General features: G+C 35.7%; 2 protein-coding genes across 4 annotated transcripts; one reads left to right on the forward strand and one right to left on the reverse strand.

Annotated features, from left to right (window-relative positions):
* Window positions 1-60: 60 nt before the first annotated feature.
* LOC145726953 (ADP-ribose pyrophosphatase) lies at window positions 61-2,706 on the forward strand. 2 transcript variants are annotated; one of them, XM_081976310.1, is made up of 4 exons: window positions 61-411; window positions 466-700; window positions 1,319-1,750; window positions 2,598-2,706. In XM_081976310.1, coding segments are annotated over exons 1-4 (1,002 nt in total). In that variant the 5' UTR covers window positions 61-77; the 3' UTR covers window positions 2,599-2,706. The 2 variants fall into 2 exon arrangements, with proteins under 2 accessions (XP_081832436.1, XP_081832426.1); XM_081976300.1 differs by lacking the exon at window positions 2,598-2,706 and having other exon boundaries at window positions 63-411; window positions 1,319-1,943.
* Window positions 1,779-14,419, reverse strand: MED1 (Mediator complex subunit 1). Of its 2 annotated transcripts, XR_014177705.1 has the most exons (14): window positions 14,263-14,419; window positions 13,941-14,080; window positions 13,749-13,882; window positions 13,123-13,698; window positions 11,915-12,146; window positions 11,681-11,861; window positions 11,395-11,621; window positions 11,105-11,341; window positions 10,856-10,961; window positions 10,551-10,740; window positions 10,047-10,246; window positions 5,446-7,236; window positions 5,301-5,366; window positions 3,097-3,238 (listed from the first exon to the last, which is right to left on the reverse strand). XR_014177705.1 is itself a non-coding variant. In XM_081976122.1 (13 exons), exons 1-13 carry the CDS (start codon window positions 14,279-14,281, stop codon window positions 2,973-2,975), a joined length of 4,299 nt encoding a protein of 1,432 aa, XP_081832248.1. In that variant the 5' UTR covers window positions 14,282-14,419; the 3' UTR covers window positions 1,779-2,972. The 2 variants fall into 2 exon arrangements, 1 of the variants encoding a protein (XP_081832248.1); XM_081976122.1 differs by lacking the exon at window positions 5,301-5,366 and having other exon boundaries at window positions 1,779-3,238.
* Window positions 14,420-15,206: the final 787 nt, after the last annotated feature.

The following is a 15,206-nucleotide window of genomic DNA, read 5'->3' on the forward strand; positions in this document are numbered from 1 at the left end:
TAAAAACTTGCTAAAAACCGAGACTTGAAACTGATTTTCACATTTTCATTAAAAGTTTAATCTATTTTTAGGTTAAAATGAAACAGAAAATGAAAAACAAAACTTTCAAACACACACAAAATTCTAACCTCAAACTCTCAAACTGTCAAAAATTTTGTAAACAAACAAATTTATCAACTTGTGAAACCCTGTTTAAGTACTACTTTTTCCTAACAATTATTAGTGTGTTCATGTTCTTATTCAGGAACATGCATACTAAATGCAGAAATGAAATTTACCCTTTAAGCAACATTAAGCGCCTTACAATCCCTGACAAGTTAGTACCCTGGTTTGTGGATTATCAAAACTACAATCCCCCCGACTATGAAAGTCCAGTACTACACAACAAACTCTGGGCGGACCCTCCTATAAGTACCGCTGTCATTTCTCATCCGCGTTCTTTGCGCCCTAACTCCTGGTTTTTAGCTGATCCAAACTTCAATCCCAAATGGAATGCCGTTGATGGTAAAATTGATCGCCAAAGTCATACAGGTCAGTACGAAATACGGGACGGACGACCGTTGAATCCCAAGGGAAGAACAGGGTTAAAAGGGCGCGGGGTGTTGGGCAAATGGGGTCCTAATCATGCTGCTGATCCTATAGTGACTCGCTGGAAGCTTGATTCTACTAGAAGCAAAGTGCAGAGTGCTGTCAGTAACAGGTATGACCTAGTAAATAGATCTGACCACAAATTTTATTGTTTTGCTTAATAATACAAGGTGATTATTAATCTATACATTAAAGGAATAACCTTAGGGAATGATACCCTATGATCCTCCAAGATATTGGCAACATTTGAATAATGTGTTTGGTAGAAGGTCCAATTGCTTGACCTCCCCATTCCCTTGATCTCATTAAGCTAGATTTTTATTTTTGGGGTCATGTAGAAACTATGATGTATATCACTCTAGTAAATAGTTGCAAAATTACATACATTCTGATGCTGAGGCAATCTGAGATTGTCTCTGTAAATGTATAACTTTGTTCCATTATTTATCATATGGTATTATTCCCTAAATTTATGCACTATAAATTAAGAATTACTAATTACTATAAGAACAAGGTCCTCTTTTATATGCATACAACTGCTCAGTTGCTCACAAATAAACCTTAAGAATACGTTCAAACCAGTTAAAGAAATTTAGTTATAAGCTAATTTTGGAAGCCTTATCATTCAGAGGAATAATACTTAAAGCAAATTTGTATTACAATCCTTTGGTTAACAACCATTTTGTGGACAGATCTATTATGAAACTATACTGACACCAAATAAAAAAAGATCAATATTACAGTTTTGCGCCATTCAGCGTAAAGATTGCGGCCAATGGGCACTACCTGGAGGAATGGTCGATCCAGGCGAAAAAGTCAGCGAGACTTTAAAACGCGAATTTATGGAGGAGGCGTTTAACAGTTTGGAAACCCCGGTTGAACAGCGTCGACTTGACGAAGCGATCATTTCCGACTTTTTTGCTGCCGGTGTGGAAATCTATAAAGGTTACGTGGACGATCCCCGCAACACCGACAATGCTTGGATGGAAACGGTGGCTGTGAATTTCCACGACGATGATGGGGATCACGTGGGGAAATTTAATTTACGAGCTGGGGATGATGCCGCTAAAGTTCGCTGGCTTGACATTGATGCCAGTTTAGATTTGTACGCGAGCCATTCGGATCTGTTGAAGGCTGTTGTGGAAAGACTGGCTGCTCATTGGTAGGTTTGTTGAAAAAAGTCCCAAAACTGATAAATTAATACTTATATTCCATTCTCTGTATACTTTTTACATACATATACAAAATTGCTTATATTATTGTACATAATCTAAGTTGAAAACTTAAAAGTGTTTAAGTGTAAAAACATTGCCGAGCTGTTTGTACTTTTAATATAAATTTTTGGGAGGAAATAATTATTGTTCAACAAACTTAAACAAATTAAATATTATTTTCAAGTAACTTCTAGCTTCAATTCAACTATTGCTCAATTTAGGATAATACTAGATTTATTAAGCCCGGTTGTACATCGCAGTTTAAGAGGTGGTTTACTGAGACTGTCAATTATTTCGGAGTTTAACAGTTCAATCGGTATTGTACAGAGTGTCCCAATAAGCCAGGCACGATGTATTTACTTGAAAATGTACATAGAAACGCTTAATTAGCAATACCATTGCATTTGATTTTTTTGAGATATGATATGATTGCATAAGCGTCTTCTACTGGAAAGACCAAAAACTAAAATATTTGTTGACAGGAAATTCTGCAAAAAGGAGTCAGCCCTTTTCATTCGTTTCAAAGTAAGCTTTGGACCACCCCCACTACTTTATATGAAGAGATAGAAAAAAATTAAGTAGCAAAATTGTTCGTCGAGAACATGCAATTAGGCTCATTTAGAAAGTTGAAAACTATTTCTAGTATTTTCTTGTGGTCACATTTGTTAGACAGATTTTTTTTTCGAAGCCTTACTATGTACAGTTTCCGAGAAACAGCCCCGTGCATGGCTTATGGGACACCCTTTAGGACCGGGCAAGTTTCATTGTTTTTTCCATAATTGGTATGTTTTCCAGATACCTCCAATACTCATCTTGAAGAGTTTTATTCCCTGCTCATGAAGACTGAATTAGCTTGTAACTTTGTAACTTAAATAAATAAAAAAATTCTATAGAATTGTTTTAAGGCTGTTTTTGCATTAAAAAAAAAGCAAATTATGCCAGGTTATTGAATTCAACAAAAGGTATCAGTAATTGAAATGATTGAGTTTAGTAGCCTAATACTGTTCGAACTATGTATAACAAAATGCTGCTCGCACAACTATTAATAATAATAAGTAAACAAAATGGCAGTTCATTTCCTAAGTTTTTAACGTACATATACTTACAAGGGCAATTAACTAGGGCCAGCCTGATACAATCAGGACCACCTGAGGAACAAAAATGTATTTATTATTTTCCGAAAGTGACCAGACCCTCGTCTAGAAGATCGTCGTCCCCCAGACAGCTGGAACTTCGACTCGAAGCCCTCGAATTCACTATATGCACGCTGACCGAAGGCGAGTGCGGATGATAGATCGGCGCCTTGCTAAAATCCAGCGCTTCGGTGTCTATCGTGGTCGTGGGGGCGTATTTTGACGCCAGATGGAGACCGTGTAGGGCTTCGCCCGACGAGTACGGATTCAAGGGGTCCATGGTAAGAAACAGATCGTCGCTACCTACAAAAATTTTACTTTCACCTAATGTTGTCTTGTTGTACAATTGAATTGTGTATTTCTAAATTATCCAGATAGTTTTGCGAGAAGCAAAGAGATTACATTAATTCCCATGCCGTGTAAAGGTGGGTTCACACTTAAGCAATTTAGTCCGAACGAGTAGAACAATAAAGCCAAATAATCAGAATTTTAAAATCTGTTTGTGTAGACCTTGCTCCGAGCTGAACAAAACGTGCCAAATGTTCCTCTTTTCTCAAAAATAGAAATATCTTGTCCAGGAACAAAAGAAATTCTACAAACGAGCCAAACAACTTTAAATGCTCAAGTGTGGACCCACCTTTAGATTTGAAGCTCAATATGGCAGCAAACGTGACATTTTTAGTGGTCACCCGGTACAAACTAAAGAACCTGTCCCAAAAGTCGAGGTATACAGGGTGTTTCAGAGTTGTGGTGACAAAAGCCTACAGAAACCTGCTATTGTCTGCACATACTAAACTTTGCTTTTTAAATACAGGGTGTTACAGTTTGATTAAAAATACCAAATTTATTAATACAACAGGATCTGCACACGAGATTTTGATGATGTTACACCATCTAAACTAATCTAACCTAAACATAAATAATATTTTACTATTCACGTTTCAAGATAAGAGATACGTTCTCTGGTGGTCGATTTAAAAAAAAAATAATGCTCCTATAGTCAAAATTTTACCCTTTGAGAATGACGTCAAGCAGGTGAAAAAACAGGCATGTCTGGAATTAGATCACAAATTTTAACCTACAAATGCTTTGAAAAATGAGTAATCATGAGAGTTTCAGTTGACATCTGGAAACTGTTTCTTTTCGTACTCGAAAAAAAGCAGCACATTTAGAATTAGCATTTGGGCCTTCTCATTGTAGCACAGCATTTTTATACCTTTGATATTCGTTTAAATCAAAGTGACAGTAAATGTCAACGTTTTTAATTTGACAGGACGACAAAATTAACAACGTACCTTTTTTGCTAAAATTGTCTATTTCACATGTTTGATATGCGCGAAACAAAGATGTAAAAAGATGACGTCATTCTCAAAAGGTAAAAATCCAACTATACTGTTTTTTCGGGGGTAATATCCCTAGTGCATTTAATTTTTCCGGAAAAACGAGTTTCTAAGTAATTTGTTTTAACAAATTACTTAGAAACAAGTATTCCAATTTTTCCACAGGAAAAATTAGATGCACGAGGGATATTTGGTAAGATTATTTCCTGAGTTAAATAAACATTTTATTTTAATTAAAACAATAAGAACAATAACTTTCAAGCTAGAAAGGGTAACACTATTCTTTATGTTGCTGTGAGGAGTGTGCAATTTTTTCGAATTTTTTTCCGGAAAAACTGCTGACAGCTAAGTTGACAGTTGTTAAGTGATTTTTCCACTTAAAATTTACATTTGTTATACTAATTCTTGATAGCGATTGGTCAAAATTGATAGGAAGGAAATAATCAACATAAAAACGCTTGTTACTCCCATGGTAATCGAATCTATCCAGGCACTGTCTAACAATTATTTTAATAAAATAAAAATTATATTGAAATGTATATCATCGAGTAAAACAGTATTTCAAATTCTTAAATTTCTGGTTATAAAATGGTTTTATTTTTTCACTCCGACAAAACCAAAACGTACCTTTTTCTCTTGAGAATAGAACGGGAATTTGAAAAATAGTTTTGTTGTTAAAAAAAAACCGTAGCATATTATTGTGATACCTGCACTGTTTGTTATCAACACCAATAAAATCCCGTTAATGTATCTTGTAAGAATTATATTGTATTAACGAATTGGTAAAACTTTAACACCCTGTATCTCGATAACAAAGCATTTGCGGACACTCTTGAACTGTTTGCTTTATTTTGATAGAAGAATCTAACCCCCTGTATACGCAAAACGCTTACTACTACTTTATGCTTGTGAGTAAAAATTTAGTTTATAAATTTTTTCGGCTATTCTAATAAATATTTAAAAGATGCAGTTAGTAGACAAAACAACATATTAGTTTTAATCAGTCGTCTGCGTTCCATACTTACTTTACTAATTATCACAATGAAAATGGTTTGTTTTTGGGAAGGGTCAACAAAATCAATTTGAGGATCCTGCAAGAGAAATTAAAAAAAAAGAAAAAAAATCAAAAATAAACCAAAAACTGTCATTAAAACAAAGCTACAAACTTACCAGACAGATTTTGTGGCTCTTCCTTCTTCTTTTCCTCGCTCTCGTCAGTTTTCCCCGGCCCCACCATTCCCATGTTGTTTCGTATTTTCTGGTCCAGCGAATTCATCGCTGGAATACTTAATGGGTACTTAATGTCATTTTTTACGATCATGTCCAGAATCTTCGTGTCCACCGTGCTCCTATTCACGTTGTTCATCTCGTTCTTCTTCTTGTCGGACAGTTTGGGAATTTGGAATTTTTTGTCCAACGTTTTGATCATTCCTTCCATCATCAGAGCTGACGTGTAAGGATCAACTTTGGACTGCATTTTAAACAGACTGTCCGAATCGTTGGAGGTTGGACTGCCTTTTCCCCGGTCTTTCATCGATGAGAATATGGATTTTTCTGATGAGCTCTTGCTCGGTTTGAAGCGGTCCTTATTTCGACTAAAGTCTGCTGCACTACTTGCAGTTAGTTTCGGGGATACTGACGGTTTAGATCCACATTTTAGTGGCGCGCCTGTGAGTTGTTTGCTGCTACTGCTCGAGCTGCTTCCTAATAGTTTACTTTTGATACTCCCAGGTATGTAGGTTGTAGAGGAATTTGGTATGCTGGAAGAACTACTGCTTTTTTGCAGTTGTTGAGGTTTTTTTGAGGCCGGCCCGCTAGTCACTCCCGGTTTTAAGCCGGTGTGCACTTTAGGCGAAGTGCTGATTTGTGATAACCTAACCATTTGATTTCCTACTGAAAAACCTCCAGACTTATTTTCCTTAGTCCTTGGCTTATTGATGGTAAGTTTCATTCCATCCGAACTGGTTTTTACCATATATTCGGCACCTTTGGCGTCTCCTGTCATCTTGGATCCGCTTTTCATCTCTTTGGTGGGGGTTTTACTACCCGCACTTGATTTGGCACTTAAGTCTGTAGGCACATCACTATGTTGGGCGTTCACTTTAAAGTTTAACTTATCCACTATGGCTGATAACGATCCCTTGCGATTGCGCAAACTGTTGGGATTCCCTTTCGAATCCGAACTAGGTGAGGGTAAGGATTCCAATGACACACTTTCAGTAATGTTCAAGTCCAAAGGTTTCATTTTAAAGAAACTGGATTTGTTTTTAACGAAAACTCCCCGGCTTCTGTCTTTGTCCCTGTAACCTTCTTTGCCTTTACTCTTCTCCCCCGAGTTTTTACTCGAGGGGGAACTCGCCGCGTTTTTTAGAGTGGACATGCTTGGTTTGCCGCTACCACTGGCTGAAGGGTGTTTCGGACTGGAAATTCCCGCCAAACCGTGTTTGGGACTTGATGGCACGTGACCTGGTGAACTTTTAGGGCTAGGGCTGTGATGACCTGAAGATTTTGGTTTTAGCAAGCTGGGACTCAACTTTCCCGACAGAGACAGCTGTCGATTTGAAGTGGGCGAGGGACTGAACTTGCGCATTAAACTGGGTGATGTGGGTGTGCTGCCTAACGATAAAGGAGGACTTTCGGCCGGCTTTATGCTTACTGACACCGGTTTACACAAAGGGTCTTGCTTTAAGGGCACTTTTTCAGGAGGGCCCATCGGGCTGTCGTCCCGTTTCCGTTTTCTCTTTTTTTCTTTGTCATCCCGACTACTTTTCGTTGTTTTTCTATCTTTTCGATCGTCCCCCGACTTTGGAGCGATTGGTGTGATGGTGATAGACGTAGACATCATGGAGGGCGCTGATTGAGATGATATGGGAATGATTTCTATTCCCATTCTTTTCTCGGAGTTTAAGTAGGTAGGCGAAGGCGATGATGATATAGGAGTGATACTCACATTGGGAGGTACTAAAATGTAAAAAAAACTCTTTAAATGAGTAGATTAACAGCGTTTTCTATTAGTATCTTTAGTACAAAAACTAAACGTCAATGGAAAACGCTATTTATCATTGCATTTAATATATACAAAAAAAATATAGTAGCACGTTGTTTACTATCCAACTTTGAATATTTATTCTTCCCTGAACCAAACAGACTGGATATGCAACTATTAAAAAGGTTTATAATCTTATACAAGTTAAAAGGAATAAAACATTTTTAGACGTACAATATGCGATTTAAGTTTGTGTATTAAAACCTGAAACACCCTGTAATTAAAACGACAAAATCGCATCAGTAAGGAAAAAATAATTTGATGATGGTATCTCAAAACCGAAACGTCGGAATTGAAAACAAAATGCGCCGGAAAATAGTCTTTAAAAAGTTGCTCTAATAATGTTCAAGCATTTTTTTCAAATTAGACATAATATAGCACTTTTTTGAAAATGCTTTGTTTTTGGTTTTTTAAAAATAACTCATTTTAATGTTGTTAAACAGTGTTCGATTGTCTAAAACCTAAACGATTTTCTCATATTTGCTTTGGTACTATTGATAATCCAATAAGTATTCATTTACTGAGGAATGGTTAATTAAACTAATTCATCTCTCGAAGATAATTAATGAGTTGATGAGTTTGTAAAATATCTTCTACTTATTCAGGGTGGTCCAGTTTTAAATGTCAATAATTCACCAATCCATAGCCAATTAAAAAATAAGTTGACATGCATTATGTAATTTTCCTGAAAAATGCTTTCTAAGTAAAATACATTCCTTCAAATTTCTGTTTAAAAAATCGTTTTTTTGTCATAACTGTCAAACCGTTGGAGCAATTTTGATCAAATTTGGAACAAGCACTTATGAAATTAGTACTCATTATGAATGACGTTTGCCAAAATTCTCCAGTACCGTAGATACAGGAAGATGGTTTTAATGTTTTTGCCTTTTCTTCTACGTCTCTCATTTTTCAAAAATTACTGTTTTTTTTAAATTTTACTGTTCACGATGAAAAAAAAATTACCTCTTATAAAATTCTGATTTAAAACTTCGTTTACGAGATAATTCAGTTATTACGTTCAAAGACCGAAAACGGAAAATTCACTTAAGTAGCTTAAAAAATTTGAAACTGGCTGCAATGCCAGTTTTCATAGTTTCCAGACAAACTGAAAGACTTGAAAGAAAAAATAAAAATTGATTTCAGAAGCTTAAAAATTGTGTTTGTAACCAGTATTCATGCAAATCGAGAGACTTTAATATTGAAAATTGATTTGTAGACATAAAAAACTACTTTTTCTAGAATTTTTGACTACAAATTCATACATTTAAACCTTAAAAATTGACTTAAACAACAAAAACTGACTATGAACTAATGAAAAGTAACATCAGAATCTTAAAATTTGCATTTGAAGTAAATTTTCATAATTTTGAGACAAATTTCAATATTTTAGTCTTGAAAATAGTCTTAGGTAGAGGACATTGATATTAGATTCATGAAAATTATCTTGAAAACTAACTTTTCTTGCTTTTTACTTTGCTTTTCATTTTCTCAGAATTCTGGACTATTATTAGTGCTTCAAAATTGCCATCAGCTTGGAAAATCGAGTTTCAAGACTATCTTCACCAAGTTATTAACACAGCAAACTTAAAAAAAAATTTTCACATTCTTCATAGATTTAAAATGGCATTCCAAGCTTTGTCACTATTAAATCGACTTCTAGACACCTCAGTGCTAAAAATTCGAGCTAAAAATTATTTCTTAAAAATCTAGATTGTTTTACGATGTATCTTTACGAATTTTTTGACTTATCAGGCCTAAAAGCCAGTTTATACACTGTCCATAGTCTTGAAAATGTTATTTCAAGCTTCTTCACTATTAAATTGACTTCTAAACTCATAGGTGCAAGTAAATTGTAGCATCTTTAAGAAATTCAGACTGTTTTTAGTGCTTTTTAAGACTATTTCCAAAAGTCAAGTTTCTTCAAGTCAAAAAGTAATAAAAGTAAAAAATGTTGGTACCAAATGCTACGATATTAGTCTTGAGAACCAATTTTTAGAAATGAAATAGTCCGAAAATTTAATTTACTTCTAGACTTGTTCCGGTCCAGAAAATTGAGTTGTACACCAATTAAAGTCCTGAAAATAGACTTTTGGACTCTTTTTAGTCCTAGTAAAGTCAGTTCTAGCTTAAGACAACTTTTAGATTATCTTTAGAAGTAAAAAATGGGTTTCATGCACATTACAATCTTTGTCTTGATTTCCGGACTGTTTTTACTTCTTGAAATCCAGTTTCAGACACTCGACCAGGATGGCAGTCTGAGAAAACGAATTATAAGACTATTCCTAGTAGTAAATAGCAAGTTTTTAGACTATTCAGTAAAATTAAAAAAAAAAAAAACGATTTTTGAAATTGAAATTTGGAAGACTGTATGTTCCTTAGGAAACGTTTTTTAGAAAAATGACATAATGCAAGGCAACTTATTTTTTACGAAAGGAAGAAAATGACAAACAGTCTTCTCCACAATACTGAGTATTGTGGAGAAGACTGTTTGTCATTTTCTTCCTTTCGTACTCCTGCGACTCCACTGAAAGAATATGGACTACTTTCTGAAAACTTATTTTTTGATTGGCTATCGAATGATGAATTATTGACACTTAAAACTGGACCACCCTGTATAGGTACTATAGTTAATTTATAATATTTCTTTAACAACATTTTCATCTTTTTTGTAGTTAATATGAAAATATTTTTTTTCTCAAAGCAAAGTAAAATAAATTACACTTACCACCCAAGTTTTTGCCAGTGAATTCAGACAGCAAACTCGACGTCGCATCCGGAGGAGTTTTCCTAATGGGCAACGTGGACAGAATCTCTTCCATGTCAACTGTCTCGGGCTCATTGATAGGAAAGTCCCCTGGGACTTTGTCAATATTGGTGACAAAATCGGACGAGTCCACATTGCTCAGTTCCAAATCGGACTGCGACCTAATAAACCCATAAAAAAATATCTCAATTAGTAGGTAGTTACAAGAATGAGGCTAGAGAATATTTTCACCCAGGAGAAATTCAAAGGAACAAAACATACCATAAAAAAGGAAATATGTTTGGAACTAGACAAACTAGTCAATCCTAATCCTTAATCCGATTGGCTCATTCCTTAAACTTATGAAAGGAAATCAATTGGATCAATATAAACATAGTCAATATAAAGAATAACATGCCAATCGGTGAAAATAAACATCCTAATATCCATTCAAAAAAGCGTTTGAACAGGTAAACAAATATTTACCCCGAATTTGGAGTGGCCACTTCAGTTTCCTGAGAAATGGGCGTACTTCGCGACGTCGAGTCGCAACTGGACGTTTCCACGAATTCCGAGTCTTCAGTTAGTGCTCCCACCTTCCGCTTGCCGCCCTTCCACAAGTCTTCGGCAGTCTTCCGCTTTGGTTTTTTGCTTTGGCTTGGTTTCTCCGGCGAATCTAGTCAATCACAGAAACATTATAAACCCAATAGTTAACAAGCTAAAAATCTTGTTTTTCTTTTGTTACTGTTATGATTTCAATTTCAAACGTAGGTAATCAGTAGTGGTATTACCTGCCAAGATATTGGCCAGTTCTAGGTTGGTCAAAGCCCTATCGGAAGGTGGGATGTTTGGAAAATTTGACGTTATCATGGATTCGTTCCACATCGCTTGCGATTCCTGCAATAGACATTCTACGTGGATCATAATATTATGTCATAAGCATCATCAGTAACAAATTAACAATCTAGAAAGCCTCAAACTTTGTAAGGGGGTATTTCAAAAGCCCTTATTCTTGACATACAAATTGACTGAAACCATACCTGCAACAAAACTTGATGATGCGCCTGGCCATGCGGCCCGTTTACGCCCGGCTCTTGTTTGATTTTGTCCTGCAGCCCCCCGAATTCCGCCAGGCCCGGTCCTGAGCCGCCGGGCCCTTTGCCATGGTCGCCGGGATCAATGGAATCGAGGGGCAAACTAAAATTTTCCTGCCCATGATACAAGGCCGGTTGAGCCGCCTGTCTTTCCCACATTTTTATCACCGCTCTCATGGTTACCTAAGACCCGTTCAATTGTTAATTTAGTTAATAAACGGGGTAAAACGTAGTACCGGAATTGAAAAACTGGTGTTCAGAACTCTAGTGGCCACTTCCGAAACGACATCGGGGCTCGTCGGGGTTTTGATCCGGCCAGGATGCACCTGCACTTTCAAGTTGGAAATATCCGATAAGTCAATGTCGGCCGTAGCCATGCTTTCTTGCATGGGATGTTCTAGGGCTATGGAAATTTGAGTTGATGACAACGCGCTCACTTCAAACATGGTCATATTGTCAAAACCTTAAACAACAAATAAATGTTTGTGTTGGTTATCTCAAATCCTGGTTACAGTTCAGTACTTTGTCTACTATTGGGTCTAACACAACTTCCAATAATGGTATTGAACACCGCCTGCTCCCTTAAAACCATCAAAATGTTGGGTACATGAGCCGGATGGGTGAACGGTATGCTCGTAATGAAAATACCGTTCATGTTCCGATTTTCAGTCATGCAATAGCAGTGAGTTTGGTCTGGTAAGGTCTAAAACCAAACATTCCAATCTCAGTGTTACTAGCAGCTAAATAAAAACAAACCACAAACAATCCCTTGTTGTTGCTACAACTCATTTTCCCTTCACTCGAGTGATTGACAATCAGATTGAGCAAAGGTTGAGGAGTGTTACTATCCACTTCTTGCCACTGTTGGCCTTGCTGGATTTGCGACACCAAAGACAAACCAATTGGCATTGGCTTGTTCAACTTTAAAGTGAAACATGCTGGCAGAATAGCGCTGTTTTGATTCGTAATTGCGTTGTACGAAGGAGTACTGCAACAATATAATAAAACTGGTTTATTGTGACTTGTACATTTTGTAAGTATGTTTAGCAGGGTCTGACTAAAAGGTAGGTCTCTCTCAAAGTTCTTAGTAGCATTTAGAGGTTTTTAACATATTAAAAACAGTCCTAGAGGCCTCTGACAATTTAAAACCACTCTGGAAAAGTTTAAGACACATAGAAACTTCTGTCACTTTTTAGAAGATTGTCAGTAGCATTTAGAGGCCACTGGCCCTCTCTTAATGGATCTAGAAGCTTTTGATAATTTAAAACAACTCTTGGAAGGCTTAAAACGCTTGTAGAGATCTCTGGCACTTTTTAGAAGGTTCTCAATAGCATTTACAGGTCTATGAAACTTTCAAAATGGTCCTAGAAGCCACTGGCAATTTAAAACTGTTCTGGAAAAGTCCAAGTCAATTGAAGAGGGCTCTGGAACTTTTTAGAAAGTTCTCAGTTAAATTCAGAGGTCTTTGGCATATTTAAAACAGTCCTAGAGGCCTCTGACAATTTAAAACCACTCTGGAAAGGTTTAAGACACATAGCTTCTGTCATATTTTAGAAGATAATTTAAAGGCAACTGGCCCTTTCTTAATGGATCTAGAAGCTTTTGACAATTTAAAACAATTCTTGAAAGGTTTAAAACACTTGTATCTCTGGCACTTTTTAGAAGGTTTTCAGTCTATGAAACTTTCAAAATGGTCCTAGAGACCTCTGGCAATTTAAAACAGTTGTGAGAAAACAGTGATAGAGGACACTGGAACTTACCAGAAAGTTCTTATACTTATTATAACATTTCTTGAAAATCCACTTTCAACATCCACACTTAATCATCAATTAAATTAAAACAGTAAAGTGTAAAAAGCACAATTAATTATGGTGCAAAAAGTATTACCAAGTACCACTAGTTGATAAAACAACATTAGGTTAGGTTTGATAAAAGCAAAACTTTAAAAGACATTTCTAACTTACCTCTTGCCATTCATACTTCGATTTACAGTAATCAAAGGTAAAATTTGTAATTTATGGGCTGCAGAACTCTCCATGCATACAGTGACCCAACTGCCCAGCCCTTTGGATATTATACCTTCTATATTAACTGCATCCAACTCATTTTTCTCCACATCAAGTAGATCATAGGGAGGTACAAAATATGTTAATTTCATGGGATGACCACCCCGTCGTTTTTCTAAAATGCCCACTGGCGATTTGTGCAGCAAATTAAAAGGTTCTTTGAACACATTCTGCAGCTGTGCTAAAGTGCACAGATCTGCTTCTAAAGCTTCCAAAGCTGGGAATGCTTTGCTTTTAATTTTTTTATCTGCATTCAATTGGTATATGGACACGAAACCTTCAAGTTGAGTGGTAAAGTCTGTAAAATCTCCTTTGGAAAGACAATTGACTAGTTCAATACAGCTTTGCTGTTCAGTTTTGCCATCATGATGAATTTTCACATCTTTGACTGCCCCGGTGGGCTCTAAGATGATTTCTAGGTAGAACATGTCAGAGAATATAAACACCCCAGAGGTTTCCACTACAAATCTCAGACTGAAAAAGAAGTGGTTGCAAATTGATTAAAACTGTCTTGATGTGAATACCCTAGTTGTCTGGTGAGACTCTCCAGACGTTCTATCATACTCTGTAAACCAGTAACTTTAATAAAGTGCTGCAAAGTGTCCAAACACTTTTGGTGTTGGCTTTTCTCTACACTGTCTAGTGCATAGCGCTTTTCCTGTTGGCAACAAGTCTTTGTTAATTAAAGGTTTTATTTTAAGACAAAAAAAACCTACCAGAAGCGTCATGCGGACGTGTTTCGAAATTTCTGGTAAAGTCCTTACTTGTGAGGATTTGGAGCGCAACTTTTCCATTAAGATTTCTAGCTGCCAGTCTTTAGCCTTGTCACTGCTGGAGACTGGCATAGCTAAAGTGCCTGAATACAAAGGGTTACAAAATTTCAATGAAATATGCAGTAAACTTTATGGTTTTATATGAAACACTGTGGAAATTTAATTAAAAACCCTTAATTTTTAAGAAAATAAAGAATGGGAAATGTCAAGAGAGTTGGGAACTTTTAAAAACCGTGGAAAACTGTTTAGAAAGCGGATTACTTACTGTTCTGCAACTTGTTCATTGTGTTGCCCACTGATACACTTTTATCTAAAACCTAATACACTCATTTTATATTTATTGTTTATTTATTAGTTTAAATAAATAGGATGCACTTTAAAAGAACACCAAACAAAACACATCCTTTCCTGTCTCCATTTCATTCCAGTTGACTGTCAAAAATGATTGACATTTGTAGTGACAGAACATTCAGTTAACGTCTGTCAAAGGTCAAAATAGGGATGTTTTTTGAGATTGAATTTGTGAGGTTTCTCAGTTTTTTAGTTAAAACATTATTCTGAATGTACAACTGTTTTACAAAAAAATAGCTTCTAAAAAAATCTAGTTTCAGCCATTAAACATGTAATATCACTTAAAAAATAATTCAACTTTGTTGATAGGACAGAATCTTCTGGAGGACATATATGCCCTGTAACTGCAATATTTTTGTTTTTGTTGATGAAAATCAAGTTTTAAATTTTCAAATAAACATCAATTTGCATCGTTTAATTGTTTTTTTGCAACTTCAACAAAAAGACAAATAAATGAGAAGAAGAAAAAAAACGAGTATAAATTATTAATTGGTGACTGGTTGAGCTATCAGCAACATTCTGATAAAACTTACTTTGCAAAAAATCGGTAATTTAAGGTTTATAATGTAACTTTAGTGTCATTTTCGTCCAATTGCAAAAAAATCTGGTTTTTCAAAAAACATTCTCGTCAAAACTTGACTGAGAATGGATTGGTGGAACTTGTCTAGTATGATTTTTATGGAAAAGCTTAGGCTGCAATGGGGGCTTCCCATTTTTTTTTAAGATTAATTTTCACTAAAAAGTAATAAAGTCCCCGAATTTTGGACATTTATTTAACAAAAATAGTGGTATTTAGTTCTTCTGGTGCAAATCTGAAAATATTTAAAATAACAGCGTACTAAAATGAAAAAAAATATA

This window comes from Ips typographus, linkage group LG1, assembly GCF_016097725.1.
Source record: "Ips typographus isolate SLU linkage group LG1, UJ_Ityp_2.0, whole genome shotgun sequence".
NCBI classification, from domain to species: domain Eukaryota; kingdom Metazoa; phylum Arthropoda; class Insecta; order Coleoptera; family Curculionidae; genus Ips; species Ips typographus.